This window comes from Schizophyllum commune, assembly GCF_000143185.2.
Source record: "Schizophyllum commune H4-8 unplaced genomic scaffold SCHCOscaffold_8, whole genome shotgun sequence".
Lineage (NCBI taxonomy): Eukaryota > Fungi > Basidiomycota > Agaricomycetes > Agaricales > Schizophyllaceae > Schizophyllum > Schizophyllum commune.
Window position 1 is genome coordinate 1,974,073 of NW_026089545.1, and position 24,970 is coordinate 1,999,042.

Sequence of the window (24,970 nt, forward strand, 5' to 3'; positions counted from 1 at the left end):
TACATAGGAAGGTTTCGATAGATTTAATACTATTTCGAGCATTCCTGCAAATCCTATGGGCTGCGCTGGCGTTAACGACGCTCCGTATGTGTCAAAGTGATCGCCATGGCACTTCGTAGGAGATTGGGAGACGGGACTGCTGAGTGTAGATCGCCTCCTGTCGACGTAAGTTGCGAGGTCTTAAAAGAAGAGCGGCGCACTAGGAATGACGCTTCGATCAGTATTCACAACGCGAGATGAGCTAGCGTTGCTCAAGAGTATGTACAGAGTCGACGACTGTATGAACGTCCATGATCGCATGTCCGAGAAGCCCATTACTGAACATGGCGAGAAAGGCAACCTATAAGACGTCAACAACACATGGACTCTTAGGCATTGCGCGTAAGACTCACCAAGGCCCACAAAAATCGGGCGGGCGCGAACTATCAGTGCTGACATGTTTCCAGCGACTGAGCAATACATCAGTGAGAGCAGGGGGGGCAAAACTGAAAAAAATCGCTGATAGACCGTCTGAGAACCAGTCTTAGCGCCCTCCGGCACCGGGGCGACCGGAAACGAAAGTTCATGAACCGCATTGGAACAGTGCGGCTTGCGCCTGACGGCCGCCAGTGTCGACGTATATGTGAGTATCAGCCAACTTCCACTAGACACGTTCACAGAAGCTTGTGAGGTGCGCAGAGTAGATCGATCGTATATGATAGCCCCTGAAGATGGGAATGCCTTTGAGGTGGTACTTCAAGTCCGCTGAAGCCTATCCCTGTAGCTGCCCGGCCTGCGGATCGCGTACCTCAGTTGAGCGGCGAAGGAGGCCAGCGTGCAATAACGCTGATAATCAAGCAGAAGTACACTGCTGTAAGATGGACGAGGAGGAGAGGGCGAGCGCTGCGATTACGCGCGGTAGAGGTCGATGCCGGAAGCAAGTCCAACAAATCCCCAATCTGGGAATCCGTGTCGCACGCACGTGAAACTGATCATGACGGAGGCAGAATGAGATTCCCGCGCCACAAAGCATCTTGGTCCCAACAATCACATGGAACAGCGCGCGTCATGGCCTGTGCTCGTCGGCCGCGCTGCAGTCTCAAGCCACCATGATCGACCATCTCGTCGGGCGGCCAAATCCCTCTTGGAAGCGTGCGCAGGTGCGTAGCCACCAAAATCTCGTCTCAATCCGTTCTGAGGTTCCCGAAGGTCTTCCTCGTCATTTTCTTTTGGATATGGCAGGTTATGCGGGGAAGTAGCAAGGGGCCCCGCATTCGACTGATTCGGCGACTCAACGAGCGGCTGGGTATGGTCATGTATCATTCACTATACACGTTATGGCTCATATCTTGCCTTGTAAGGACGAAGGTTCACTCCATGGCAACTTGTTGTCAGTGTTCTGACCGGCGTATACGCCATCCGCAATTTCGACAAGATACTCGGCCTCGGAGGTGAGGACTTGGAGACATACGTGTCAGGCTTGATGCTAATACTATACACACCAGCACCCGAGCCACTTGCGCGCCTCGTATGTGCCGCTACCTTGCCCATACATGCGTTACTCAACACTTTCCTAGTATTCGCCCTCGTATTATCGGGCGACGTGGATCGCCACAGGACTCGACGCGGGGTTCGCCACTGCCATGCACATCAAGCCCCAATGGCTCCGCCACATCTGCTCCGTCCTGTTCTCAGGCTACTACATCATTTACGCCAACGAAGCCGACGAGAAGGTGCGCCGCCCCAATAAACTTCGCCTATCCCTTCGCCAAGTTGACCACCGTCCAGCTGCGCAAATTCCGCGCGGTGCCGACAGTCGAAATGCTGCGGGCCACTTGGGAGAAGACGTCAAACCCGATCCTACAAGCTTTCATGCACTTCCCCCGGGTCTCGCTTTTCCGTAAAGTCCTCATTCAGCGACCCACGGGCTCACAATATACTCGCCCCATCACCACGTATTTATTCTTTGCGCCGCCGTCAACGGAGCTCGCAGAGGCGACCGACCTAGTATTGGACTTCCCTGGCGGCGGATTTGTGGCCATGTCACCGCTACATCATCAAGAAAGGTTGCGTCTTTGGGCCATCTCGACAAAGAGGCCTGTCCTTTCGGTAGATTATGGCAAAGCACCCGAATGTGAGCCTTCCGCAGTTCAGTCTTCGTTCTACCGCTGACTCACTGCGTAGATCCGTATCCTTTCTCTATAGACGAAGTTTTCGACCTCTACAAGGCCCTGGTAGAGACTAGTACGCAACGCTACCCATAATCTGCTAAAGCGCGACTGAATGTGGTTTTCAGACGGCACCATTATCGGAATGTCGGGCAAGAGACTCAACATCATCATCAGTGGCGACTCTGCGTACGTTTCGTCATCTGTTGCTGAACGTGCCGCTTATATTACCCAGGGGTGCTACTCTTGCGGTCGCCACTATGGTCAAGATTCTAGAGCACAACGCGAAGACGCCGCATCAGCCGCTGCCTATCCCTGTGGCTTTGGTCCTGAACTACGCGGCCCTAGACTTCAACTTCACTTCTTGGATGTCGGCAGAACACTTGAAGGTTCTTCGTTCGGAGCAGTCTTCCGGCAACCTGCCTGGCCTGCATGAACTGGTCGCCCAGAAAGACCACCTGAAGCACGTCGTACGTGACTACTTCGGCAGTGAGATCATCTACTCATATTGCTTCCTCCAGAGTCCCCTTAGCATGGTTGGCGACAGTCCCACTTTTCCGAAGCGCAAGAAGCTTCGACGCCGGGCTAGCTGGCGAGACACCCTGCGCGCCATAGGCGACGACGACGACGGCAACGAGAACCAGACAAAGACCATCGTTCGCCACAGACGGTCCACATCATCCCTCAGAAACCCCGCGCTTCGTAAACACCTTCCCAAACGTACCACATCCACTAGTGGAGACGAGAACGGCTCCCTGGCGGATGAGGAGAGCTCGGAGGACGACAGGCAATGTCCTGAAGAGGAGCGCCCTATTGAGGACCGAGTCAAGGTTCCGTATCCTCCAGCGCCGGCGACGCGCCCCGTACCACGGCGGTCGGACTCGGTCATCGAGAGACATCAGAAAGAGCTTTCGCAGGCGGTCGAAGCGGCGGACGTTCAGGCCGCCCTTTCTGTCAAGAAGAAGAGCGGCGCTGGCAAGAACTCCGAACCCATAGGGACTCGCTTGACGATGACCAGCCGCACGGGCTACTTCCAAGACCGTATCATCTCTCCCAGCATGGTATGACCGAAGCTAACCCTGACATCCCTCCGCTAAATGCCCTCCCAGATGCGTGCTATGGCCATCCTCTACATCGGCCCTTATCGCAACCCGGACTTCAAGACGGATTACTACATCTCGCCCATTCTCACGCCGGACCACCTCCTCGCCCAGTTCCCTCCCCTGCTGATGCAATGCGGGGAGAAGGACCCGTTCGTGGACGACACGGTCATCTTCGCCGGCCGTGTGCGCGAGGCGAAACGCGCACGTAAGGTCGAACTCGACCTCGCCCTATCAGGGAAGAGCGCGCGGTTCGGCGAGAGCCTGCGCATGAGCGATGCGGCGTCGGCCAACCGTGACGTGGCAGCAATGAAGCGCGAGCGGGCGAAGCTGGCGGCGGAGACGGAGGACGACTGGGTGCAGATGGTGTTGTTCTCGGATTGGAGCCATGGCTATCTGCAGATGCCGGCGCTGATGACCGAGGCGGTTGCGGTGAGCTCGGTTAGGTTAGAATCGTCAAGGAAGGGGCTGAATTATGCATTCAGGTCATCGAAGAGCTCGCGGAGTGGATGGACGAGACGTTCGTGCATCATACAATGCAGAACACAAGCGGGACAACGATACATGATGGCGCTCCAGCTACGAGCGCGTCTGAGACCGAGACGGACACGGATTCGACCATCACCTTCGTTCCAAAGAAGTACGCAAACTCCCGAACGTACTCAATTTCTAGCGACAGCAAGCCGCGCGTATCGCAGAGCCCCGCGCGCTCGAGTCCACCTCGTCCTGCCAAGGTCGACGATGATGGGGAGCGCCCCAGCCCGCCTACACACCCCCACCAGGGTTCGTATCATCCTGACCTTCAGATGGACTTTTATGGGGTGCTGTCAGATGATGGGGACGGAGGATACGACACTCCAGAAGGCACGAAGACGCGGCCGACGGGTCAGACGATCACGGAGTCTGAGCTGCTGAGGCGCCGGCGCTTGCTGGACTCGCACATCTTCAATGAATAGTCGGCGAGTTGATCGGACTGAATGTATTGTACTGCTGTAACATAGATGCGTTCGTTGCATATCTTTTGAGCCCTCAGGAAGTACCCGAAGCCTGTCTTCACCTCTTGGTCTTGCGTGCCAGTGGTCAAGCTCGCGACGTACGGATGACGGAGCCGGGACCTCGGATGCGAAATGCAGGTGCACAGCATTCAGGAGGTGATTGAAATCGGGAGTGGCGGTGCCAGTGCGGTGCAAACACGTGTTGGACATTTCGCTCGGAAAAGGCAACTGGGCGCTTCTGCCTCCTGAAGCGGACAGTCAACGTGATTGGGGCGGGTACCAGCGCTTGTTCTCCTCGTTCATCGCGGATTCGCCTTTTGCATCGCATTCTCCTCGTCATTCATCAAGGTGAACGGCGAGATCTACCTCGCATGAGTACTGGGCTCACGGCGAACAAGACCTTGTTCTAGTTGACTGCCGGACTCTTACAAAGCGCTTATTTGCTCTCTTTTACAATGGACGTCGCGGAACCCGGAGCACCTCGCTCTAACTGGAGCTCTACACCGACCATCAACTCCTCTACACCTCCTCCCCTGTCCCACGACGCCATCTTCAAGGACTATCCTCCTCCCCCATTCATGATGCCCGATTTCTCTGCCCACGCCGATGGACCCTCAATGCACCCAGGACCCATTCCCATGCTAGCATACGATAGACCACCGCCCTCACATGGCTACTCGCTGCCGCCTACGTCCACACCTCCCCCACCGCCCCCAATTCCCGAGTACACGACGAACGGTGGTCCCGATCGGCACGGGAGGACGCAAGCGCCGCCACCTCACATGCTCCAAGACCAGCAGCACTCGCGCACTTCCTCCTCACCTGGACCTCAACAAGATCCGTCCGCATTCGGGCTGGACGGCGGGCCGGGCGCCAACCACTACGCATCCGCAGGCGCCATGCCGCGCCTGCCGCCGATCCTGCAGGTCGAGAAACAGCAGGTCACGACGTCGGCGACGCAGATCGCGAGCGCGAGCCGGCGGCGAAATGAGGCACACTTCGTGTGCCCGGTGCCAGGGTGCGGCAGCACGTTCACGAGGCGCTTCAATCTCCGTGGTAAGCGCATATAATGACCCATCGGACGCGACGCTGACCATCACGCAGGTCATCTGCGCTCCCACACTGAGGAGAGGCCCTTCGTTTGCAATTTCCCGGATTGCAACAAGAGTTTTGCTAGGCAGCACGACTGCAAGTGAGGACTCCGGTATTCCCTGCACGTGTAGCATCTAATCGCGGTTCAGGCGTCATCAGGCTTTACACCAATCGGATAAAGCCCACGCCAACACTTGCCAAGGTTGTAGGAAGACCTTCAGCCGGCTGGATGCTCTGAACGTATGTTTCCTGATGTCTCCCGCATGCTTGGCGTCTCACACGCTCCCAGAGACACCGTAAGTCTGGAGGATGCCCGGGTGCTGGTCCTTCAGTTGACCCCAGTCAAGTACGCTCCGAAGGCGGCTCGGACTGCCGCGATATCATCGCCAGGGATAAACAAATGCAAGCGTCAGCCGCACCGACTGTATAATCCGCTCTCAATCCAGCATCGACCTCGGAACAAGTAATCGAGGATCTTAAACTAACGTCTCCGGAAGACGAGAAGTACACCTGTACAACACTGGTAACATATGGCAAGGTCCATTAATACGTCGCAGTAATTGCAGAAGGACCGGTCGATATCCTATATTCCTGTCTAGTTCGTCGGTGTTTACGTCTCCAACTCCCCCTTGTACTTGTAATAGTATCTATTCGCCCTTCAGGAAGCTTTGGTCACCTATGTTCTCTTAGTACATTATTTGCAGTGATGCATATCGTTTGGCGCGTGATAAAGCTGGCCGCGATGTTATCGAAGCACTCATCGGCCGTGAGCTCAACTTGCCCCGGTGTGTGCTCTGATTTTTTATCGTTCGGGTGCCAATGGTGATGGGGGTGGGCACCACCCGCCACCGGATCCGGCATATTTGTACATGTTGTGCTACGCTTCGGGGTCCGTTCCGCCGTAATCTTGCATCTCCTCCTCCATTATTCCCGCCACTGCCTCCGGATAAAGTGCAATGAGACGAGGATGAGGATGGCTACAACTGGTAGCAAAGATGGAAACAGAGCACTTTAAAGGGGTTCTTTCCGGTAAAATGACGACTTTGAGAGTCGATAAATTAGCTACGTCTTAGCCTTTGCTACAGAATGTAGCCCCGTATCGTAGCTTTCGAACGCACTTTATCCGGTGACAATCCGGGAAGAATTGACGGAGGAGATATGCAAAGAAGAACGGCCGCGGGAAAGTGTCCACCGGTAGACACTTTACTGATCGCGACATTGATCGCAACTTACTTCAAGCCATCGCGCCCTCTGCGTCTCCTCTCTGGATCCCGCATACCTTCAAGCGCTCTGGATACCATCAAGAATGCCCAAGGCTTCCAAAGTCTCTCTGTCGCGCTCGCTCAAAGCGTCTCTCGCAGCCGCCACCAGCTCTCGCAACACTCACCATGCCGAACCGCTTCAGGACACCGAGAATGTCCCTCCACCTTCGCTGCATCGTCGCCGAGCAACTCGAGCACGACCGGACCCTCCTACTCCATCAGCTCTTGAGGAACTAGCCAATCTACGGGTGCAGCACGCGACTCTCGTCAACGAGAACTTATCACTACACGCCGGAGCTGCCGAGCTTGAGCTACGCTTACTGGACCTCGACTCTGAGCTGAAGCGGGAAAAGGAGACCGTTTCTCAGTTTCGACGGGAGAAGAAGGCCCTACAGGCTACACTTAGTGCCGAGGAGGCGCATCTGAAGAAGGAGCAGAAGAATCACAAACGCCTCAAGCGTGAGAAGCGCAGACAGGAAGAACAGCAGCAGATCGAGCATGCCCAGCACATCTCCGACCTTGAGACTCAGCACGCGACGCTCTCCGCTTCTATCACCTCCGAGCTTGACGCTCTCCGTGCTCAGAATCTCACGCTACGCCACGATCTCGAAGTAGCTTGCGCGCGGGTCGAACGCTTGCGCCAGTCTGCGGAAACTCACCGCCGCGAGAAGTACGCACAGGACAAGAAGATACTACGCTGTCTGGAATCCTTGCGACGCTTACGCAATGGTCTTCTCGAGCTACACGACCGACTGACCTTCAATCCGAAGGACGGCAACCACTTCTCGACTCAGTCTCGCTGGATCTCTAGGCGACTGAATGCCTGTGGCGTTCCTCCCGGACAACAGAACCAAGTGATTACCGATACCGCTTCGCTCTTCGGCATCATGCTCAGCGGACCATTCCTGTCACGCCGAACTGCGGGGCGTGTCAACGTGGGCGAGTTAGATCGCTGGTCTGTACTACAGTTGGCCCAAGAAGTAAAGAATACAATGGGTACGTGTGAAGTTACAGCCTATTGAGGCTCGTATTAATGCTCTTTAGGTTTTATTTGCAGTAGCGATGGTACCAGCCATAAGAAAATTCAGTACGAGGCAACGGCCATATCGCACGCCGTCCCGACGTACGAGCCGGGTGTCGACGACAGTGATCCCAGCACGTGGGTCCAGGCGACACGATTCGTTAGCGTGAAGGAGGCCGTGCGCCATGACGCCGAATCCCAGCATCGGGGAAAGTTGGAGTTCGGGAAGGAGATGGCCGATGTATACAACCGCAGTCCATTGGCAACCGCTGACGGCGGGAAAATGCGCGATGATGAATGGTCCGTGAAGCAGCTGGGTCAGAGCAAAGACCACGCTGCTGACGGGATCAAGGAGAAGGCGCTGGCGGAGGCACAGAAGGAGCAGGATATCAAGAAGCGGCTCGCACAGGAAGCCTATTCGAAGGTCGATATGCACACGCTTCTTGACGCGGTCTTCTCCCTTACGGAAGCGGACGTCCAGCATGCTATTGGAGAGAATCGCGACCCAAGTGATGTGTAAGCATATATCTTCATTTGTGCGTAAGTAATCATTATCTGACATGATTACAGTCGCTGGGCTGAGCGCTGCGATATCGCTAACGACGTCTTGAAGACGCAGCTTGGCGAGGAGGCATATGCGAACCTAACGGGTCAGGAGAAAGAGCTCCACACGCTGTTCATCTTTGGTGGCTGCTGCAGTCACAAAGATTTGAACGCTTTTAAGTATGGAGCGGACGCACTAGCGGAGCTTTGGCAGTCGTCCACGCTGAAGACACCCCCACCCATCCTCCTTCCTAATAAATCTTTCGACTCCATCCTTGCTCTGGGCGACAAAGCAGGTGTCGACGCGCGGCTCCGGGCAACGGACATGAGTAGTAGCGGTGGTCCAAAGTTCATGGCCTTGCTCGGCGCCATATTTCGCCACAAGGACGACAAGAAAGGCTATCAGCAGGCTGGCCAGGTACTCGTTCAGTCATTCAAGCGCGAGCTCCACGGCGACGACGCTATATCTCACGCGAACCTAGCCGACGTCAACAACACTCGATTCCAATCAGTAGGCAAGGCCGCAATCGAGTACGTTACATACGACTATGAGTATCGCCGGACCATCGAGACTATCTGCGCGGCGAAGACCAAGGCAGGCACTAATCATATGGAGTCCACCGTCCTCAAAGCGATGGACTGCGACGCAACGTTGATGGACTTGATTGCGATGGGTCTCTACATGGTTGTCGTCTCGCAGGCGTACATGGCTGCTGTTCACGAGCCTGGAAAAGATGGGGCGCCTCTCAACCTCCTTCAGACTGTAGATCTTCACCGCCGCATCGCAAGCTTCTGCGACGACATTGCCACTGCTCCCCAAGTCCTCTTTGACGACAACGCTCCGCTCTCTGCTCGTACACACGACGGCAGGCCTGTTCGCAACCAGCGCTTCATCTCGAAGTGCCGAGAAGCGATGCTCTCGACAGGGCCAGAGATCTACGATGCTATTGCAGCTATGTTCCGAGGGGCTGCCAAGGGATGGCGAAGATTCACGTCTGAATTCGCACCTGGCGGTCCCATAGATCAGCTTACACCTTTCCAACGCTCTGTCCTGTTCATTCCGGCGACGAACGACCACAACGAGGGCGCGCTTGGCTCGTTGCGACTTTTCCTACGCCGTAATCCGTGCAGCACGACAGTCGCCTTCAACGCTATCGCACGCATACGCCATAATAACACCGAGAAGTTTATCACGAAGGTCAACAACCCTGGGCTCGAGTCTTGGGTCATGCGCGAGGGACGTACCGTCTCTCCGAAGCAGCAGATGGCGAGTTTTCAGGAGAGGATTGCGGCGGACTACTGCGAGAGGGCAGCAGATCACGAGTACAAGGCTTCGGAGAAGAAGAGGAAGGAGGCGGAGCGTATGGCGCGCTTGAAGGCAGTAGGGTTGGTGACCGACGTTGCCGCGGTTGAAGCTATGACACTCGTCGGGTTGCGCGAGCAGCTAGAAATTCACAAGGACATCATCAAAGACTCGACACTGAACGACAAGCAGCAATTCAAGTGGGGCATGGTGAAGACTCTTGCTCCTCGTCGGTTGGCCGTACTTGCGGCTCTCGAACGCTACCGAGCGTACGTCGAAAGCTTTCTCACTGCTCACTTGTATTTACACTATTCCCAGAGCCAATCCTGAGGCGCTCGGTGCATCCGAGATGCTCACACTACTTCCGAGCCCTATGGAGGATGTCACCGAGCCCTGCGGTACTCATAGCGACATCGAGATGGATTCCGACGAGGAGTATATGGGGGACGAGTTCTTCTGAAGGGCGCCACCGTATGTATGCCTTACAAAATATTCGCATGCCGAAGGGAATTTTTGTAAGTTGGAAATTCAGTTCGAGGCAGAGATTCTGTACAGTTTTGCTCTACAAAGCGAGGGCGTAGCTATATGCGCCATGGAGGAATAAGAGGGAACATGCGGGAACGTCCGAAATCATTTGCGTGGCGGGGAGTAAACAAGTACAAATATGCCGGATCCGGTGGCGGGTGGTGCCCACCCCCAATGGTGAACGCGCGGAAGTCCTTCGCAGCTCGAGGCTGAGGAACGCCACGTCCTTGCGCACGTGATCGCGATACTTGTTTTTCACGTGGCACTGGCAATAGCCCGCGCCCAAGGCAAGCCTCGGCCCGGTGGGTCTCTCAGCCCTTCGACTTCCCCCTCTCGTGTGCGCATTCGCTCATCGTTCGCGACCACCATGGCGCTCCCAATGCTCATGTACAATGCGGAGTGCGGCCCCTCGAACGCGCTCCAGGAACTCTCCAAGCGCTTCAACACCGATCGTGGTCTAAGCCAGGTGTGTAAAGCATACGGTATAGGAAAGATGGTGAGCTCATCCTTCGCAGGATTACATAGGATCTGGGACGCGGGCGGGTCCATCTGTGAGTCCGCCTGATATTCTGCCTCTACCGCCTCCTCATCAACACAGGCCTTCCGACCCCCTTCAGCAGTCCAAGACCAGGATGCGGCCCGGTTCTTCGCGCAGAAGAGCCCCGCCCCCCTCGCCGTCGATACGACCTTCAACATGGCGCCGTTAGCAGAGTCACTACCGCAACATCACCTCGCACACACCCCTCAGAAGCAAAACCATACTCCTCAGATGCAGGGCCCCTCGTCCGCGGCTTGGGCGTCCGAGTTCATGCTCGATCAGCCCATGGTGTCCTCCCCCGTCCAGGTCGCATCGCCGCAAGCACCAATGTCTGCTCAGCATCAGACTCCTTTACACACTGCCTCGGGCGTGCCTCCTACGCAGCGCGCCGCGACGTGGGGCCCTGCTCCGTATCAGGCTTTTGGCGTGAATGGGCCCCTCATGCAAGCTCAGGCTCCAGCGCCTATGCAGCCAGCGCATTCTGTCGACCGTACGTCTCTGCTATATTTGCCATCTGGAAGTGATGCTCACTCTCAGTAATAGACTCTTCGAAGTGGGAGACTGCATTTGCGGCACAAGAAACGCTCATGACACCTGCCCAACAAGCCTCCCAACAGGCGACGACAAACCAGGCGCAAAGAATTGTAGGCGACGATGACCTCTCGCGGATGGCAGGCATGGTTCTGGACTCTGTGCAACACGAAGGGAACGAGAAGTTCAAGAAGAGCCAGTTCATGTCGCTGATGCGCCAGCTCCGCGACCACGAAGTCGTCGTCGAGGGGGACGACATGATTCCCGCCGAGCAAGCGACTCAGCAACCAGCCGTCGATGTAAAGGGCAAGGGTCGTGCCGTGCCAGTCGGCGGTCTTCCAGCCGCTGGATCACATTTCCATACCCACAGCCCGCAAATCCAGGCAACTGGCTTCCGCCAACTTGCACAAGAAAACTTACGGCAGATACACGATGCCACTGTTGCTGAAGCGGAGGGGGTGGACGCACAGATAGACGACAACGACGCTTACTTTGCGCGTGAGAACGCGGACTACATCAAGTATTGGAAGGACCAGGGAGAGGCGGCGGAGGCGGCGCGAAATCAGCGCGCGCAGGAAACGAACTCGCAATGGGCTGCGCTCCAGGATAGTTGGGACCAATTTGAGGCGACTGCGACTGGTATCAAGCCCGTCCCGCAGTACCAGTTCCAGCCCAATAACCCGTATTTGCTGGGCGAATCGTCTCGGCATCATAGGATGCATGCTCAAACTGCCTACGAGGTGCGGCTCTCCCTTCGACAATGAGCGGCTCTCATTGACTGAGATTACAGAGTATCCTCGAGCTTGAAGCTGCCGTCCAGCGCGACCCCACGAACGCAGCGGCGTGGTACGAACTTGGCGTAAAGCAGCAGGAGAGCGAACGCGAGCAAAAGGCTCTGCACGCCCTCCAACGCTCCGTCGCGCTCGACCCCACCTACATGCCCGCCTGGCTTGCTCTCGCCGTCTCCTTCACGAACGATAACCACCGAGCCGGCACCTACAACGCCATCCGCGAGTGGCTCAATCGGAACGAGAAGCTCGCGCCGCTGGTTGCTCAATATCGCGTCAGCCACCCAGAGGTGTCGGAGGAGATGTCGACGGCGAGGCAGTACACCGACCTCGTCGAGTGCTTGATGCATGTCATACGGAGTGACGCGTCTGGCGAGATCGACGCGGATGTGCAGATTGCGCTGGCGGTCATGCTGAACACGAACGAGGAGTATGTGAAGGCGTGCGACTGCTTCCGCACGGCGCTCGCTGTGCGTCCCGAGGTGAGTTGCTCGTTGTCGTGCTTGGGACTGTACTGATTCTGTCTAGGATTGGCTGCTGTACAATCGCGTCGGTGCCACGCTGGCGAACAGCAATCGCCCTCAAGAGGCCTTGAATTACTACTATAGGGCCTTGGAGTTGAACCCGCTGTACATTCGCGCGAGGTACAACCTTGGTATCTCCTGCATCAACCTCTTTGTACGTTGTTTGTCGCCGCCCGTCTTGCGCAGCTAGTAACCGGCCCTTTCAGAGGTACAAAGAGGCAGCCGGCCACATTCTCGACGCGCTCTTGCTTCAGGATAGTGAGGGCGTCACCGACCCCGCTGGTTCTGGGGAGGGACGCGGTGTAACGTCCGGCGCGCTTTGGGGGAGCTTGAAAACCGCTTGCTTGCATATGCAACGGCTGGATCTGGCTACCCTCTGCGACCGGCAGGATCTCGAAGGTATAGCTTTGGACCGTCATGCGTTCGACCTGTGATCTCATTGCTGCGTGTCTTTGATTGTAGGCTTCCGCTCGCACTTCGACGCGTAGATGACCCTCTGGAAACTCTTTGACTCCCTTATATATAGAACATATATTGCATTGACATTGCCCACTGCTCGCGTTTAGCGCCAGCGTATATGGCGTAGAATATGATCGTCAAGGATGGCTGGCATTTGGGCAAGTGGCACTTGTAATTCAAACCTACAAGCCGAGCCGCCTAGCGCGCTCCTTCTGCTTGTCTGCTGCGGTGGGAACTGATGGTGGTTGCTCCGTTTTCTTCTGGTCTTGCTCCCACTTCGCCATTGCCGCCGCGTCCGCCTTCTGCTGCGTGACCATGTCGCGCACCTCTTGAACGTCGGACTCCGACATGGGTATGAGGGTGGGCTGTCTTCGCATCATCTTGCCCCTGCAGTCATCATGAGTACAATTGGCAGTGTAGAATACCAGGGCACAGCACTTACAGTGTCCGCAGTCGTGGTTCAGGACAAGAATGTGGGATCCGGTGTTCTGCATATGACAAACGCCTTTTGCCTTATACCGCCATCACACACCTTCCCTCGTCCCTCGTTCCTCCCCGCCGCCATCATGGAGGTTGCTCTGAAAGCCATGGATGCTCTCAAGAACATCCGGGTACGTCCCCTCCTCACGCAAAGCCGAAATCGCCCTGAACGATCCGCGATCGCTACAGGAGACGCGGTTGAGCGCGCTTCGTTCTCCGACTGAGTTCTTCGACTACACGAGGGTTTCTAAGCCGGAGAGCTTCAACGTTGCGACGCAGGTGTGTACGCCGAGCATGACAGGCATTCGCCGCTTACAAAACCCCTCAGCGCATAACCTACAACACGCGCTATTTCTCTGGTGAGTGGTATACGTGGCCCGCGCAGCACGCTGAGTCTGACCCTCCGGCAGGCAACTATGTCATTATCATTGCCATGCTCTCCGTATATGCGGTGTAAGGGCGTTGCTCCACCTCTTCGTCCATTCTGCTCAACTCGCGATACAGCATCACGAATCCCCTCCTTCTCATCTCCGTCGGTTTCCTTGTTGGAGGCTTCATGGCGATCAACAAGTGGGGTGCGTAGCCTAGTCCTTGCAGTCCGAAGCCCCAGCTAACCTTGTCCCCAGCCCCCGAGCCCATGCAGGTCGGCGAGCACACGATCACCCAGAAGCACCTCTACACGGGCCTCTTCGTGATCGGCATCCCAATGCTCTTTGTCGCCTCGCCATTCGCCACCGCCTTCTGGATCCTCGGTGCATCCGGCGTCCTTATCCTCGGGCACGCTGCGCTCCTCGAGCCAGGCATCGAGAGCGAGTATGCGTCTGTTGAGGGTGCTGTTTGAGCGATGCGGAGGTTGGACGAGTGGGTGAGGTACGGGACCGGCTTCCGTGTTTTTATAGTCGCGTTACAGGCAAACTATTATTTGGTCTATATCGGACAATGGACCTGGCTCTTTTCCAATCGTCGCGGCCGCAAAGACGCTCCATCAACGTACACAACAAGAGGTTGGCGAGGTGGATTACCGCTGCATAGTCTCTTCGAGCTTTCCGCCGACATGGCGCAAGGTTTGACTAACCTTGTCAGCTCTATCATTATGCTCATTATATTCGCACCCCTTGACGCCTTTGCGCATCTTGGGGCTCGTCCCCTCGCAGGAGACTTCAGGCGCTTGGAACTTGGAAGCTCGTTTTTGCGATCGCGCTGGCCGTACCTTGACGTTCGACTTTCGGCCAATGGCGCTGCAATTGATCTGGTAGGTTCCCACCTTACCCGTCACTGCTGATCTACCTCCCAGTGGCAACTCTGCTTCATCCACGACAACCTCTACTGGGCGCGCTGTCCGTGCGCCGAACGCTGTACATATCGCGCTATACGAGCTGATCAGAGCTGCCTTCTGGGCCAAGGACTGCCGCGGGTCCTTTTCGGTGTCATTCTCCTGCTATACTCGAAAAATGGTGGCGACAAGCCTTAGCTACAACTGGAATGCGCTTGCGCAAAATGCACATCACCGAAGATTAGGCACAGGTAGTCATTGAACGACCTCTTTATCTTTTATTTTACAGGAAGGACGGGAGGACGAGCAGGCCTCAACAACCAGACCCCTGGAGCAAAGCGCAATGAAAATCGCGTCGGTGAGAATTGCTTGGGCAAAACCCTTTCAATGCCTGATAGCCACGACGACGAGGATCGGCTGCCGGAGAACGACTTTCGGAGCTGGAGCTCGCCGTTAGAGCGATCCCTAAGGGCAAGCATCAAGCAATCCAGTCATTAGTTCAATCATCAGCCTCCTTTGCAAAAAAATCAGTTCGCGGCCGTTGACCTGGACGCGCTGGGTGCCAGACAAGGGAAGCGTCCTCCTGACGGGACGCTCGCGCCAAAACGCGTCGGTCGAGCCGCGAGCACCTGAGGTCTTCGCGGCAGTCTTGATCGAAACAAAGGTATGCATTGCGGGCGGCAGATGTAAATTTCTATTGTATGCAGAGATTGTACGCGCAGGTATTGGCCAATGGCGAACCGTGGGCCCAGGCGGGGAGGCGGGAAGGCCTAGAGTGATGAGCGGGGAATGCAGGTGCGACTCTGAATGAAGCACATTAAGCGCTGGGGATGGAGGGCAGCATCAAACACCGGGGAGGTATGGATCGCGCGCCGAGAGGTTGGGGTATACAGCGGGGGAGAGGTCTGCAGACCTCGGCGGGGAGCCGCGGGACGTTTGCGGGCCATCTAGGACCGCCGCCCGGCAAGTGTTGGTATTGGTGGCACGAACCTCAGATCACTTGACTGTACTGCTCGCCTCGGCATGTGCCGTGATATGGACGAATTGGCGAGCCGTAAAGATGAGTGTCCGGTAGCGAGGAACAAGAACGCTGCGAGACACAGAGGCGCATAACTAGCGCGCAATGGGTCGAAGAGGGCGTGAGGACTTGATCCATCGTCGTTCGTTAGCTCAGCGATCCCGTGCTGAGGGCGTAATCGTTCAGGGGGAGGACACTGAATTTGCGCTCGCTGACAGGAGATAACGTGGAAGTATATTGACCAGGAGAATATTCTCGATACCGGCGGGACGATAGCTCCCGTAGGGCAAGGGTGCGGCGGCGGGCGAAAGGTTGCGCAATGCCGGAGGGCGGGAAAACGTGCCTTTTGCGGAGGTATATCGTCGCCCGACCAGTGGCCGACGTTCTTAAGCGCCGCCCTCGCCGCCCCCGGCACCATCGCCGCGCGCTACGACCGTCCGGTCCTTGCCCCACGGGTCCTGCCATATCTCTATCTCCCTCAAGCCTGCGGACGCGAGGATGTCTCGCACTGGCTGAGCTTGCGTATGCCCGATTTCCAAGGCCACGAGTCCGTCGGGCGCGAGGAAGCCGGGGCTCGCTAAGAGCTTTCCTATCGCCTCATAGCACTGCAGACCCGACTCACCAGCGAAGAGGGCCCTGGAAGGAGTGCTGTCAAGTACGGTTCATGACGGCGGTAGCGTAAGCGGGCCTTACCGACTGTCCTCCCAATCCTTGACTTCAGCTGGAAGAGGCTCGGACGTGCTGATATATGGCGGATTGGACGTCAGGACGTCGCATGGGAGGGCATGTGCGGTATCGGCGCGGAAGCGTGCGCTGGCGAAGTCTGCCAGGGTGGCTGAGAAAGTGTTGACGAGGCCGGATGCTACCGCGGGAATGTTCGACGTCTTCGCGTTTTCGTTCGCGAGCGCCACCGCATCTGGCGAGAGATCGAAACCATGGGCACGGATCGTCCCCTGCGGTAGCAAGTGGCAAAGCAGCAGAGGTATACAGCCGGTCCCTGTACCGAGGTCGAAAAGAGTGATGGGCGCGCGCCTGCGCACTTTCCTGGCCAAAAGTTCGGAGAGGCGTATCGTCCAGTCCTCAGTCTCCGGTCGGGGAATGAGGACAGGTGGCCGGACAGTGATCTCGAGGTCGCCGAAGGGCTGTGAGCCTGTTGTCGGGGTGTCAGCGGCGGCGAGGCGGGGGGAGCGGCGATGACGAAAGGGGGTCTGCGGAGGACCGCATCAAGGGCGACTGGGTGTGCAGCGGTAGGCGAGCGGGAGGGTGATTACCTACCCAGTATGTACTGCAGCGGTTCGCCTGCGACGCGCCTTGCCAGTAGATTCTGGAGGGGGGCGTGCCCGCCTGATGCGTGCTGTCTGAGCCATTTCAATTCCTGGGCAGCCTGCGCCCGGCCAATGTTTGACGCGAGGCGCGCGAAAAGCATGCTGCACTGGCCCGACGTCATTGCGACCTGCTTGCCTGTTGTCTGGGGGAGGGGGCGTGCAGGGCGGCAGCGGGGGTGGCGGCGACGGCGGCGGCGGGCGGTCGGGCGGTAGAGGTCTGCAGCGGACACCCGGCCGGTTGTGCGGCGGCGGACGACCAATCGTCGCAGCGCTGTCTCGCGATCTCAAGGCTCGCCCGACCCCGCGCGGGGGAGCGCGAGGCCCCGTTTAAATTAAGTTGCGACGGCATATGTATCCCGCATGACGGCCGGCGCTACGTGCTGGGAGTGATGTTATATCCGTGCGAGGGGGGCGCAGGCGCGTATTTTATTTTGTGTGTCTGTACAGCGCACGGACTACATGTTTTCTGTGACACACGGCGCGCGCGGGACGGTCGCCAGCGCGCTCGAACGGGCAACAAGGGACATCTCCCGCCGCTTGGACATGTTTTTGTAAATTTGGAGTGTCGTCAACGCTGTCGGCCCGCGTGGCCGACTGATCAGCGGCCTGACATAAAGGCTGGTAGGTCACGCTCCCTCTTTTCTGATTCTTGCACTTATCGTCGTCCAAACCCCCTCCGTCATCGTCTTCGCCGTCGTCCGCGACGTCGTGCACCTCCTGCCCACCATTTCCAGCCATGTCGACAGTGCACGTCGTCGCCCCGGTCGCCGTTCACTCGGTGCCCCCCGCACAGCTGCTGCCCCAGACCGCGACCCCGCCTGCATACGCCCAGACCCTTGGTGGGGAAGCAGCCTCGACTCTTGCGCAGAAAAAGAAGTCTCCCCCGCTCAGCGCCAACAAGCGCAAGCGTTCAGAAACGGCAGACGACTCCACCGACCAAGAGAGCAACACGCCCTCTCGCAAGTCCAGAGACGGCCCGAAAAAGAAGAAGGCGAACCGCGCCTGCTTCCATTGCCAGAAGGCCCATCTCACTTGCGACGATTGTGAGTGGCAGGGTGGCACATACTTCTCAGCACGTACTGATCGGTGCACACGACACGTAGCGCGCCCCTGCCAACGTTGCATCAAGCGAGGGATTGCGAACAACTGCACCGAGGGACACCGCAAGAAAGCAAAGTATCTTCTCGACGATGAAGAGCTCGGTACGCCTGCGTCTCCCCAATTGTTGACCGTACATGACGATCACGTACAGAAGAGTTAAAGCGGAAACAGAACACCGTCCCCTCCAGGAAATCGGAGCCCAGGACTGAGAAGCCCAAACCATCCGAGCCACCAGCGCAGACGGCGCAGGCACCTGCCGCACCACTACCACGACCTTCACTGCAGGCGCAGGCGCAGCCTGTCCCCATCTCCGCCCCTGCTCCGATACCCGCTTCGACGTGTGCGTGCCGTCATCGTACTTCCCCTGCATTAATTGCTAACGAACATATAGCGGAACCCTTCGCTCCAAACGATCCGATGTTCAACTTAACCTTCGACTCCAACTTCCCCTTCGGTTCGGAGGCGGCCAACCTCGAATACACCATCCTCTCCGCTATCCTCGGCAATCCCAGCCCTCCCGACACGACGTCGCCTCCCCCTCAACCATACCCGTGGCCGTCAGATACCCTGAGTTTCAACTCGCCACAACTTGACTCGTTCTCGTCGTTCCCCGAGAACGTGCTCCCGGTCATCTCTGCAGACAACTTGCTCTCGTCGACTGGCAGTCTCAACTACCTGCAAGCGCGCACAGCGAAGCAGCAGTCCACCGCCGACCCCGCCGACTTGCAATGTGGGGACGATGCGTCGAAGTACACGCGGGACGGACGTTGCTCCTCGCCTCCGAGTTTCTACATGGACAAGGAGAGCGCAGCGCGCACGTTGTTGTCGCCACCGCCCACGGATTCGCCTGGATCGGCGACGTCCACGGTGCCTCTGAACGAGGTGGCCCCCTTCCCGCGACCAGGTTCGCATCTGCAAAGCATCACGGACCGCGTAAAGGCGCCGTATGACTACACGGAGGGGTATCACTTCCTCATGAAGCACCTTACCACCCGGTGCGTATACATACCGACTTTCCAGTCGCGCGCATTCAAGAGATCCTCTGGGACTCGACTTCTGATGCTCTCTTCTGCTCTATGTATCCGCCTACCATCTTGATGTCACCCTCCGCATATCCGTGCCTCGACATCGCTACTCATACCTATCTCCATGTTTGGTCATGAAGGTTTGAGAAGAACGATATCCTGCGCGTAGTGCGAGCGTTGGCGATCTTTCGCCCATCGCTCATCGCTCTGCAGATGCCTCTGTCGTGGGACGATGAGGTGTTTGTAGAGCGATGTTTCCAACGGTCATTACTGGTCAGTGTTCCCGTCTTCTCCGGACTACGAACCGCTGTTAACGATGCCATACCCCGCAGGAACTCGACAAGCTCATCTCGTATAGCGGCACGCCGACCGTCGTCTGGCGCCGCACGGGAGAAATATGTCTCGTCGCACCAGAGTTCTGCATGCTGACTGAATGGTCGATGGAGGAGTTGATGGGTCAGAAGAAGTACATCTATGAGGTACGTCGCTATCGCGCTTCATATCGGACACTATATTGACGTACCTCAGCTCTTCGAGAACCAATCCGTGGTCGAATACTGGGAGAACTTTGCGGAGCACGCTTTCGAGAACACGACACAATCCGTTTACTCGCATTGCGTACTTCTCAAGCCCTCGGGCGCCCCGGTACCTGCGACGTTCTGCTTCTCAATACGAAGGGATCTCTTCGACTTGCCTAGCGCCGTCATCGGTACGTCTACCGCTCTCGTCGTTGGTCTCGTTCCTGATCCTCTCACAGGACAATGGCTTCCCTTATTATAACACCAAAAGGCATCCTCCGTATGACCATGCGCTATCCTATCACCATCTCCTTCTACCCTTCCCTATGACATTCCTCCTAAATTCGCGACCGCCTCCTAGACGGCCAAGGCCCTTCACATATCTACGTCACGTCTCGCTTTCTTCTATGCTATTCGACGGTATTGAAACCGCACGTCGTCATGACGTTCCTGTAGACACGCTACCGGCTGCGCTACTGTGCCCATCCCACAGACGCCGCGCCGGGCGAGCCTCCTCTTTTATCTTATCGTTATACGCATTGTACTTTTCCATGCTAATCGCTGTCCTATATAACTCGCTACCTAGTCATACAGACTCTACGTACTCGTTGGTCGGAGGTCTCCAAGAGACCAGGCTCAATGCAACTGTATTTCTATCTACTATATATGGATTGGACGCTCTTGCGGCGAGTCTCACGACCTTGAGAACTTGGGCAGTCGCGCTAGACGTCGGGGCGTCATGCGATGGTGGCTCGGATGGTGTGACGGTGAGGCATCGGCGCCAGAGGACAGCGGAGAGCCGCGTAGGAGGCCAAGAACACATGCAAGAGTAGCAATCATATGCACCTTGGCCTCAAATCATACGCTGTGGCACGAGACATTTGCGCCACCCATACGCGCTTTCCTTCTGAAGCGTCGACTGCCGCAATCCAGGCGCGCATGCTCCGTCCAAGACATTATTTCGGGGGTCGCGAGCCGCCAATACGAACGGGAACTGAACAGGTACGGGGCATGCCCTTGTCCTCTGCGGACGAGGTCACGACAGGCGCGCGATTCCGAATATCGCATCGTCCGCGCACGACGGAGTGGGACAGATGCCCGCGATGGGAGGCGATGAGAGTCGATGGGTACCAAGAAAGCGTACATTACCGGGACATGTACATTAGGGTTCGCGAAGTAGTGTATGAGGCCTATGTATAACGACAGCGGCGGTGGACGGCGGGAGCGGAGTAGGGCGTCGAACGTCCTCGGGTATGGATACAACGAGTGAAGGTCCGTAATGAGACCGGTCCGCGAGTGGCGTGTGCTATTGGTGGGGGAAGCAGCGATATCGGATACGGTTGGTGGGAAGGAGATGCCTCGGACTTGCGCGCGATGGTAGCAGAGGGGCGATGTCGGAGGTACATACGCGCAGAGTGGACGCGCGAACTTCCGCGGCGCATATCGTCTCGGATCATCCCACGACGATGGGAAGCTGCGCGCGCCTGCGCCCTCGCAGGAACACAATCGCAAGCAGGCCTAGTAACCGACCCACCGCGCTGCTGAGCTCCGACTGGACGTAGGCGTGCGCCGCTACGTGTCCAAGTGCAGATCCGCCGCAAGGTCGGAGATATCCTGCATCGATGTCCGCCGCGATTTCGAGGGCCTGGCGCTGCAAGTTTCGGGTGGGGAGCCGGCAGTGCGCTTGCGCGTGCTGCGATCTGCGTAGCGGGCATCTCTGTTTCCCTGAGTGGCGACATGGCTGGAAGACGGTGTCAAACTCGATCCAGTTGCGTTGGCGGGCGGTCCGGTTGACGACACAATAAGCGGCATGTGCGCTGGGGTTGGGTCGCAGTCCTCCGAGTCATAGTCCGAGTCTGGCTCCGAGGGCCCATCATCGTCGTCGTCCTCTTCCTGAGGCTCTGGGGGAAGCCGCTTGTTGACCTCAATTTCCCACGCATGGTATAGGATACTAGGTGGCGGCTCGAGTACTTTTGGCGGTTGGACAAGGACGGGCGGGCGTGACACCTCCGTTCGAAATGGTGCTGGGTGCGTCACAATGTTCTGGTGTGGGAAACATGGTGCACCACTCGCGTTGTCGGACACGGAAATCTGCCCAGGCTCGAAGTCATCGAACTCGATTGTGCATAGATCAACTTGTTCCTCTTCAGGCTCCAGTTGCTTGCGCCGAGCCCTCTGAGGTACAGTTGGGAGCACTCCAATAGCACGGGAGGATGTGGATGCAGAGTTCTCCAGTGCAAGAGTGTGCTGCGAGGGATGAGGTTGCACACTAGCAAGAAGTAGTGATGGGAGGACTGGGCCATAGGGTAGTGGGGGTGGACGCTGTAAGACCAGACCCAAAGGCATTGGACAAGCAGAGGGGCGGAGGAATTCTGAGGGAAAGCGAATTTCTCGTCCAAACAAATCAGAATGTGCATGCAGAAAGTGCTGTCCCATAGAAGTGCCACGAGCCACCAATGCAGACACAGCCTTTGTTGTACATGCTGTGTATCATCAGGCTAGAAAAAAGGACACAAAGAAGAAGAGAACACACATTGGACAGGACATTGCAACTCTATCCTTTGCAGGTGGTTCGGAAGGACATGCTGATACCACAAGTCCTCCTGTGTTGGTGCTCGATGACTGCAGCGACTGTAGGCACATGGGATGTATCCCTGAGCATAAGGTTAGTTCAGGCTTTTAAAGGAAGATAGCTGGGCTCTTACCCTATCCTTCTCCTTCTTCATGAACTTCGTGTGGGTGTGAACATGCTGCAAAGCAAGTTTAGATAGTGCATATTGACGGAGATTGCATCCAATTGACCTTTGAAAGCAAGGTGTATGAGGCCAGAATCTTTCCGCAACTCTGCTTCTGTGACAGCATCCACTCACACCTATACTGACCAAGCAGGTCTTCCGCAAGGCCAGTACAGGTGTCAATAGACAGGACATCAGCATGCTGTGTCAAGGTATTCTGCATGCAACACCTGGACATAGACTTCTGCCACTTCAAATCACTACACGATTCAGAAAAATCAGGTAGGACTCCCCGCTGGCAGTCGTCTTTGTCGGTATGGTGGCAGAGCATAAGAAGGCCAAATCCCGATTGGGAAGTGATGGAGGCACCCACCACGTGACATTGCGTCATTCGGCAATGAGCGGTGGCGTCGGCGCGTCGCGAAAGTCGATTACTTTCCACTTGCATCTCGTCTATTTCTCGACAGCATTTATGCCTGACTTGGTTTTGGACCAGGAACCCACAGCGATGAGTATTTGCTAGCCTTGCAGCGCTCTCTATATACCAACGTCTCGCTCGCATACACGTCCACAAGCACCCACAGCTTATCGGCGTGTGCATCATGGAGATTCGGATGAGTCGGCGCAGGCGAAGCCCCTATCTTTAACCATCGACTACGACGAGCCCGCGACATGGCCTACGAAAGTGTACCACTCGACCAGTTCTCGGAGAAGTTCTCGTCTTTGACAGGTGTGTACCAGCCCTGCGCTCGTCAACTCGAGACGCTGACCCTTCGAAGAGCTTTCGAGCGTGGCCATCGGAGGAAAGGTTATATCGGTGTCCGATGAGTTTTTCGCGGAGGCGTATCATCTTCTCCTTGTAGAGGTGCGCCAGCTTTGCGGACTTGGTTCACGCGCTGACGAGGTCGATCAGCCTGCGCCTAGTTTAAAAGGACAGTTCGGTCCGAATGGAGCGTTATACAGCGGCTGGGAGAGTCGCCGCCACAACCCCAACTACGATTGGTGTGTTGCTCGAAAGGCAGTCAGTTCTGCGACACTAAAGACTTCCTGCAGGTGCATTATCAAATTGGGAACATCCGGCACCATTCTGGGTTTCGACGTCGACACGACCCATTTCAACGGTGCGGGGAAACCATGTATCTCATCGTACTCATCATGACTCGATATAGGCAATGAAGCACCGGAAGTCTCCGTACAGATTCTCAATGGCCCTGTGGATCAGCCACCGGCGGAAAACGACCCTCGCGTGCGTATCAGAATAAGATGTGTTGCCCATGTGCTGATCTGCGTATCCAGTGGGTGGAAGTACTGCCCAAGGTTCCAATTGGCCCAACAGCTCGCCACCTATTCACTATACCGGAAACGACTTGCGCGAACTACGTCAAGTTGAACATGTATCCGGATGGCGGCATTGTAAGAGTCCACCTATGCTACGACCGGCGTCGTTGACGTCCTCGCAGGCGCGTTTCCGGGTTTATGGGAAAGTTGCGCCCGTATTCCCTAGCGATCCCTCCCAGCTGTTCGACTTGGCGCATGTATTCGCTGGCGGGGTAGTTGAGTTTACCTCCGACCAGCATTTCGGGGTGGGCTCGAACTTGATCTTGCCGGGCAGAGGCAAGGACATGGGCGATGGTTGGGAAACCAAACGTAGCCGTCAGCCAGGCCACAAGGACTGGGTGATCATCAAACTGTAAGTGCGCTCTTGCCGCCAATGCACTCAGCTCATCGTACGCAGAGGCGCTCCTGCGACCCTGGAGCAAGTCGAGATCGATACTGCGCATTTCAAGGGCAACTTCCCCGAAAGCGTTGAGCTTCATGCATTGAAGGTGGACGACAACGTGGACTGGGCCTCGACGAAGGGCGAGAGGGAGGACTGGACGCTCATCCTCCCGCGATCTAAGGTCGGACCTCATCGCCAGCACTACTTCGTGTTGGAGAACGTCAAGGGCAAGATCTACACGCATGTCAAGATGACCATCCATCCCGACGGCGGTGTGAAGCGCGTCCGCGTCCTAGGATACCGCGCAGGCGATGTGCCGAACTCTACGACGCAGCCCGCGACGCTTCGAGTGCCATCCGGCATAGCTGATGCGCGAAGACCTGTCGAACTGGACTCGACGGCGACTATCATCCCAGCGCTGCCGCTCACGCCAGAGGCCTTTGCACCCTTCGGTCAAGTCGTTCAAGCCTATGGCGATCATGCGGCTGCGCCGAAAGGAACCAAGATCACTCCTGCCAACGCGGGAACTGCGAGCAAGTTCCATAAGCAAGCTCTTCTAGAGTCGTCGTACGACCCAGCAGTCGGGGCAACCACCGGGTTGTCCGTGTATCGTTGCAACCCAGTGCAGCTGTCTGCAGACCGCGTCTTGCCTCTCCAAGTGCTAGAGAGGCACCCATATACGAACCAGGCATTCATCCCTATGGGTAAGGGAAGTGGCGAGGGATTAGTAGATCCTGGCGTGGCGTATCTGGTGACGGTAGCGAAGAACGGCAAAGACGGTCGGCCGGATTTAACGACTCTGCGTGCCTTCGTCGCCACGGCAGCGCAAGGCATCGTATATAACACTGCTGTGTGGCGTACGTCCTCTTCTACTCGTCGCTGCACATCGAAGCTGACCGTGTTCATGAAGATCAACCAATGACGGTGCTGGACAAGGTAAGCCAACC

General features: G+C 56.8%; 14 protein-coding genes across 14 annotated transcripts; 8 read left to right on the forward strand and 6 right to left on the reverse strand.

Annotated features, from left to right (window-relative positions):
* Positions 1–42: 42 nt before the first annotated feature.
* On the forward strand, positions 43–925 carry SCHCODRAFT_02632639 (uncharacterized protein). Its single transcript, XM_050345722.1, has 3 exons — positions 43–139; positions 201–340; positions 393–925. Exons 1-3 carry the CDS (start codon positions 106–108, stop codon positions 525–527), a joined length of 309 nt encoding a protein of 102 aa, XP_050199347.1. The 5' UTR covers positions 43–105; the 3' UTR covers positions 528–925.
* Positions 926–1,023: 98 nt separating this feature from the next.
* SCHCODRAFT_02632642 (alpha/beta-hydrolase) lies at positions 1,024–4,304 on the forward strand. The gene is made up of 12 exons (XM_003030385.2): positions 1,024–1,139; positions 1,189–1,285; positions 1,341–1,430; positions 1,485–1,507; positions 1,557–1,712; positions 1,768–2,113; positions 2,164–2,223; positions 2,276–2,336; positions 2,383–2,617; positions 2,669–3,208; positions 3,257–3,679; positions 3,733–4,304. The coding sequence occupies exons 1-12, from the start codon at positions 1,089–1,091 to the stop codon at positions 4,201–4,203; spliced, it is 2,553 nt and encodes an 850-aa protein (XP_003030431.1). The 5' UTR covers positions 1,024–1,088; the 3' UTR covers positions 4,204–4,304.
* A 393-nt stretch (positions 4,305–4,697) lies between these two features.
* Positions 4,698–5,764, forward strand: SCHCODRAFT_02509453 (uncharacterized protein; the record flags this gene model as incomplete). Its single annotated transcript, XM_003030384.2, has 4 exons — positions 4,698–5,298; positions 5,347–5,434; positions 5,484–5,574; positions 5,624–5,764. The coding sequence occupies 4 exons, from the start codon at positions 4,698–4,700 to the stop codon at positions 5,762–5,764; spliced, it is 921 nt and encodes a 306-aa protein (XP_003030430.1).
* An 836-nt stretch (positions 5,765–6,600) lies between these two features.
* Positions 6,601–10,082, forward strand: SCHCODRAFT_02679610 (uncharacterized protein). Its single transcript, XM_003030383.2, has 4 exons — positions 6,601–7,592; positions 7,641–8,133; positions 8,188–9,732; positions 9,782–10,082. The coding sequence occupies exons 1-4, from the start codon at positions 6,641–6,643 to the stop codon at positions 9,921–9,923; spliced, it is 3,132 nt and encodes a 1,043-aa protein (XP_003030429.1). The 5' UTR covers positions 6,601–6,640; the 3' UTR covers positions 9,924–10,082.
* Positions 10,083–10,556: 474 nt separating this feature from the next.
* On the forward strand, positions 10,557–13,062 carry SCHCODRAFT_02351676 (TPR-like protein). Its single transcript, XM_003030382.2, has 6 exons — positions 10,557–11,016; positions 11,070–11,797; positions 11,848–12,327; positions 12,374–12,523; positions 12,576–12,768; positions 12,832–13,062. Exons 1-6 carry the CDS (start codon positions 10,683–10,685, stop codon positions 12,855–12,857), a joined length of 1,911 nt encoding a protein of 636 aa, XP_003030428.2. The 5' UTR covers positions 10,557–10,682; the 3' UTR covers positions 12,858–13,062.
* SCHCODRAFT_02632652 (uncharacterized protein) lies at positions 12,601–13,339 on the reverse strand. The gene is made up of 2 exons (XM_050345723.1): positions 13,282–13,339; positions 12,601–13,230 (listed from the first exon to the last, which is right to left on the reverse strand). Exons 1-2 carry the CDS (start codon positions 13,320–13,322, stop codon positions 13,011–13,013), a joined length of 261 nt encoding a protein of 86 aa, XP_050199348.1. The 5' UTR covers positions 13,323–13,339; the 3' UTR covers positions 12,601–13,010.
* Positions 13,328–14,273, forward strand: SCHCODRAFT_02632657 (prenylated rab acceptor PRA1). The gene is made up of 6 exons (XM_003030381.2): positions 13,328–13,439; positions 13,498–13,587; positions 13,637–13,667; positions 13,719–13,761; positions 13,813–13,883; positions 13,935–14,273. The coding sequence occupies exons 1-6, from the start codon at positions 13,395–13,397 to the stop codon at positions 14,147–14,149; spliced, it is 495 nt and encodes a 164-aa protein (XP_003030427.1). The 5' UTR covers positions 13,328–13,394; the 3' UTR covers positions 14,150–14,273.
* Positions 14,274–15,244: 971 nt separating this feature from the next.
* On the reverse strand, positions 15,245–16,284 carry SCHCODRAFT_01320312 (uncharacterized protein). The gene is made up of 2 exons (XM_050341442.1): positions 15,572–16,284; positions 15,245–15,384 (listed from the first exon to the last, which is right to left on the reverse strand). The coding sequence occupies exons 1-2, from the start codon at positions 16,015–16,017 to the stop codon at positions 15,276–15,278; spliced, it is 555 nt and encodes a 184-aa protein (XP_050199349.1). The 5' UTR covers positions 16,018–16,284; the 3' UTR covers positions 15,245–15,275.
* On the reverse strand, positions 15,775–17,111 carry SCHCODRAFT_02632665 (S-adenosyl-L-methionine-dependent methyltransferase). Its single transcript, XM_003029965.2, has 3 exons — positions 16,875–17,111; positions 16,293–16,749; positions 15,775–16,235 (listed from the first exon to the last, which is right to left on the reverse strand). The coding sequence occupies exons 1-3, from the start codon at positions 17,044–17,046 to the stop codon at positions 15,986–15,988; spliced, it is 879 nt and encodes a 292-aa protein (XP_003030011.1). The 5' UTR covers positions 17,047–17,111; the 3' UTR covers positions 15,775–15,985.
* SCHCODRAFT_02632671 (uncharacterized protein) lies at positions 16,724–17,338 on the reverse strand. Its single transcript, XM_050345724.1, has 2 exons — positions 16,875–17,338; positions 16,724–16,749 (listed from the first exon to the last, which is right to left on the reverse strand). Exon 1 carries the CDS (start codon positions 17,271–17,273, stop codon positions 17,043–17,045), a length of 231 nt encoding a protein of 76 aa, XP_050199350.1. The 5' UTR covers positions 17,274–17,338; the 3' UTR covers positions 16,724–16,749; positions 16,875–17,042.
* Positions 17,339–17,572: 234 nt separating this feature from the next.
* Positions 17,573–20,308, forward strand: SCHCODRAFT_02632672 (transcription activator of gluconeogenesis ERT1). The gene is made up of 8 exons (XM_003030380.2): positions 17,573–17,967; positions 18,028–18,126; positions 18,177–18,365; positions 18,417–19,020; positions 19,191–19,323; positions 19,383–19,529; positions 19,579–19,759; positions 19,808–20,308. Exons 1-8 carry the CDS (start codon positions 17,661–17,663, stop codon positions 19,828–19,830), a joined length of 1,683 nt encoding a protein of 560 aa, XP_003030426.1. The 5' UTR covers positions 17,573–17,660; the 3' UTR covers positions 19,831–20,308.
* Positions 20,309–20,556: 248 nt separating this feature from the next.
* Positions 20,557–21,136, reverse strand: SCHCODRAFT_02632678 (uncharacterized protein). Its single transcript, XM_050345725.1, has one exon. The coding sequence runs from the start codon at positions 21,008–21,010 to the stop codon at positions 20,759–20,761; it is 252 nt and encodes an 83-aa protein (XP_050199351.1). The 5' UTR covers positions 21,011–21,136; the 3' UTR covers positions 20,557–20,758.
* A 4-nt stretch (positions 21,137–21,140) lies between these two features.
* On the reverse strand, positions 21,141–22,504 carry SCHCODRAFT_02507891 (uncharacterized protein; the record flags this gene model as incomplete). The annotated part of the gene is made up of 5 exons (XM_003029964.1): positions 21,141–21,815; positions 22,023–22,051; positions 22,102–22,222; positions 22,274–22,318; positions 22,439–22,504. The coding sequence occupies 5 exons, from the start codon at positions 22,502–22,504 to the stop codon at positions 21,141–21,143; spliced, it is 936 nt and encodes a 311-aa protein (XP_003030010.1).
* Positions 22,505–22,783: 279 nt separating this feature from the next.
* SCHCODRAFT_01356668 (Allantoicase) lies at positions 22,784–24,967 on the forward strand. Its single transcript, XM_003030379.2, has 8 exons — positions 22,784–23,033; positions 23,083–23,168; positions 23,217–23,305; positions 23,357–23,424; positions 23,473–23,549; positions 23,600–23,716; positions 23,764–23,993; positions 24,039–24,967. Exons 1-8 carry the CDS (start codon positions 22,976–22,978, stop codon positions 24,943–24,945), a joined length of 1,632 nt encoding a protein of 543 aa, XP_003030425.2. The 5' UTR covers positions 22,784–22,975; the 3' UTR covers positions 24,946–24,967.
* Positions 24,968–24,970: the final 3 nt, after the last annotated feature.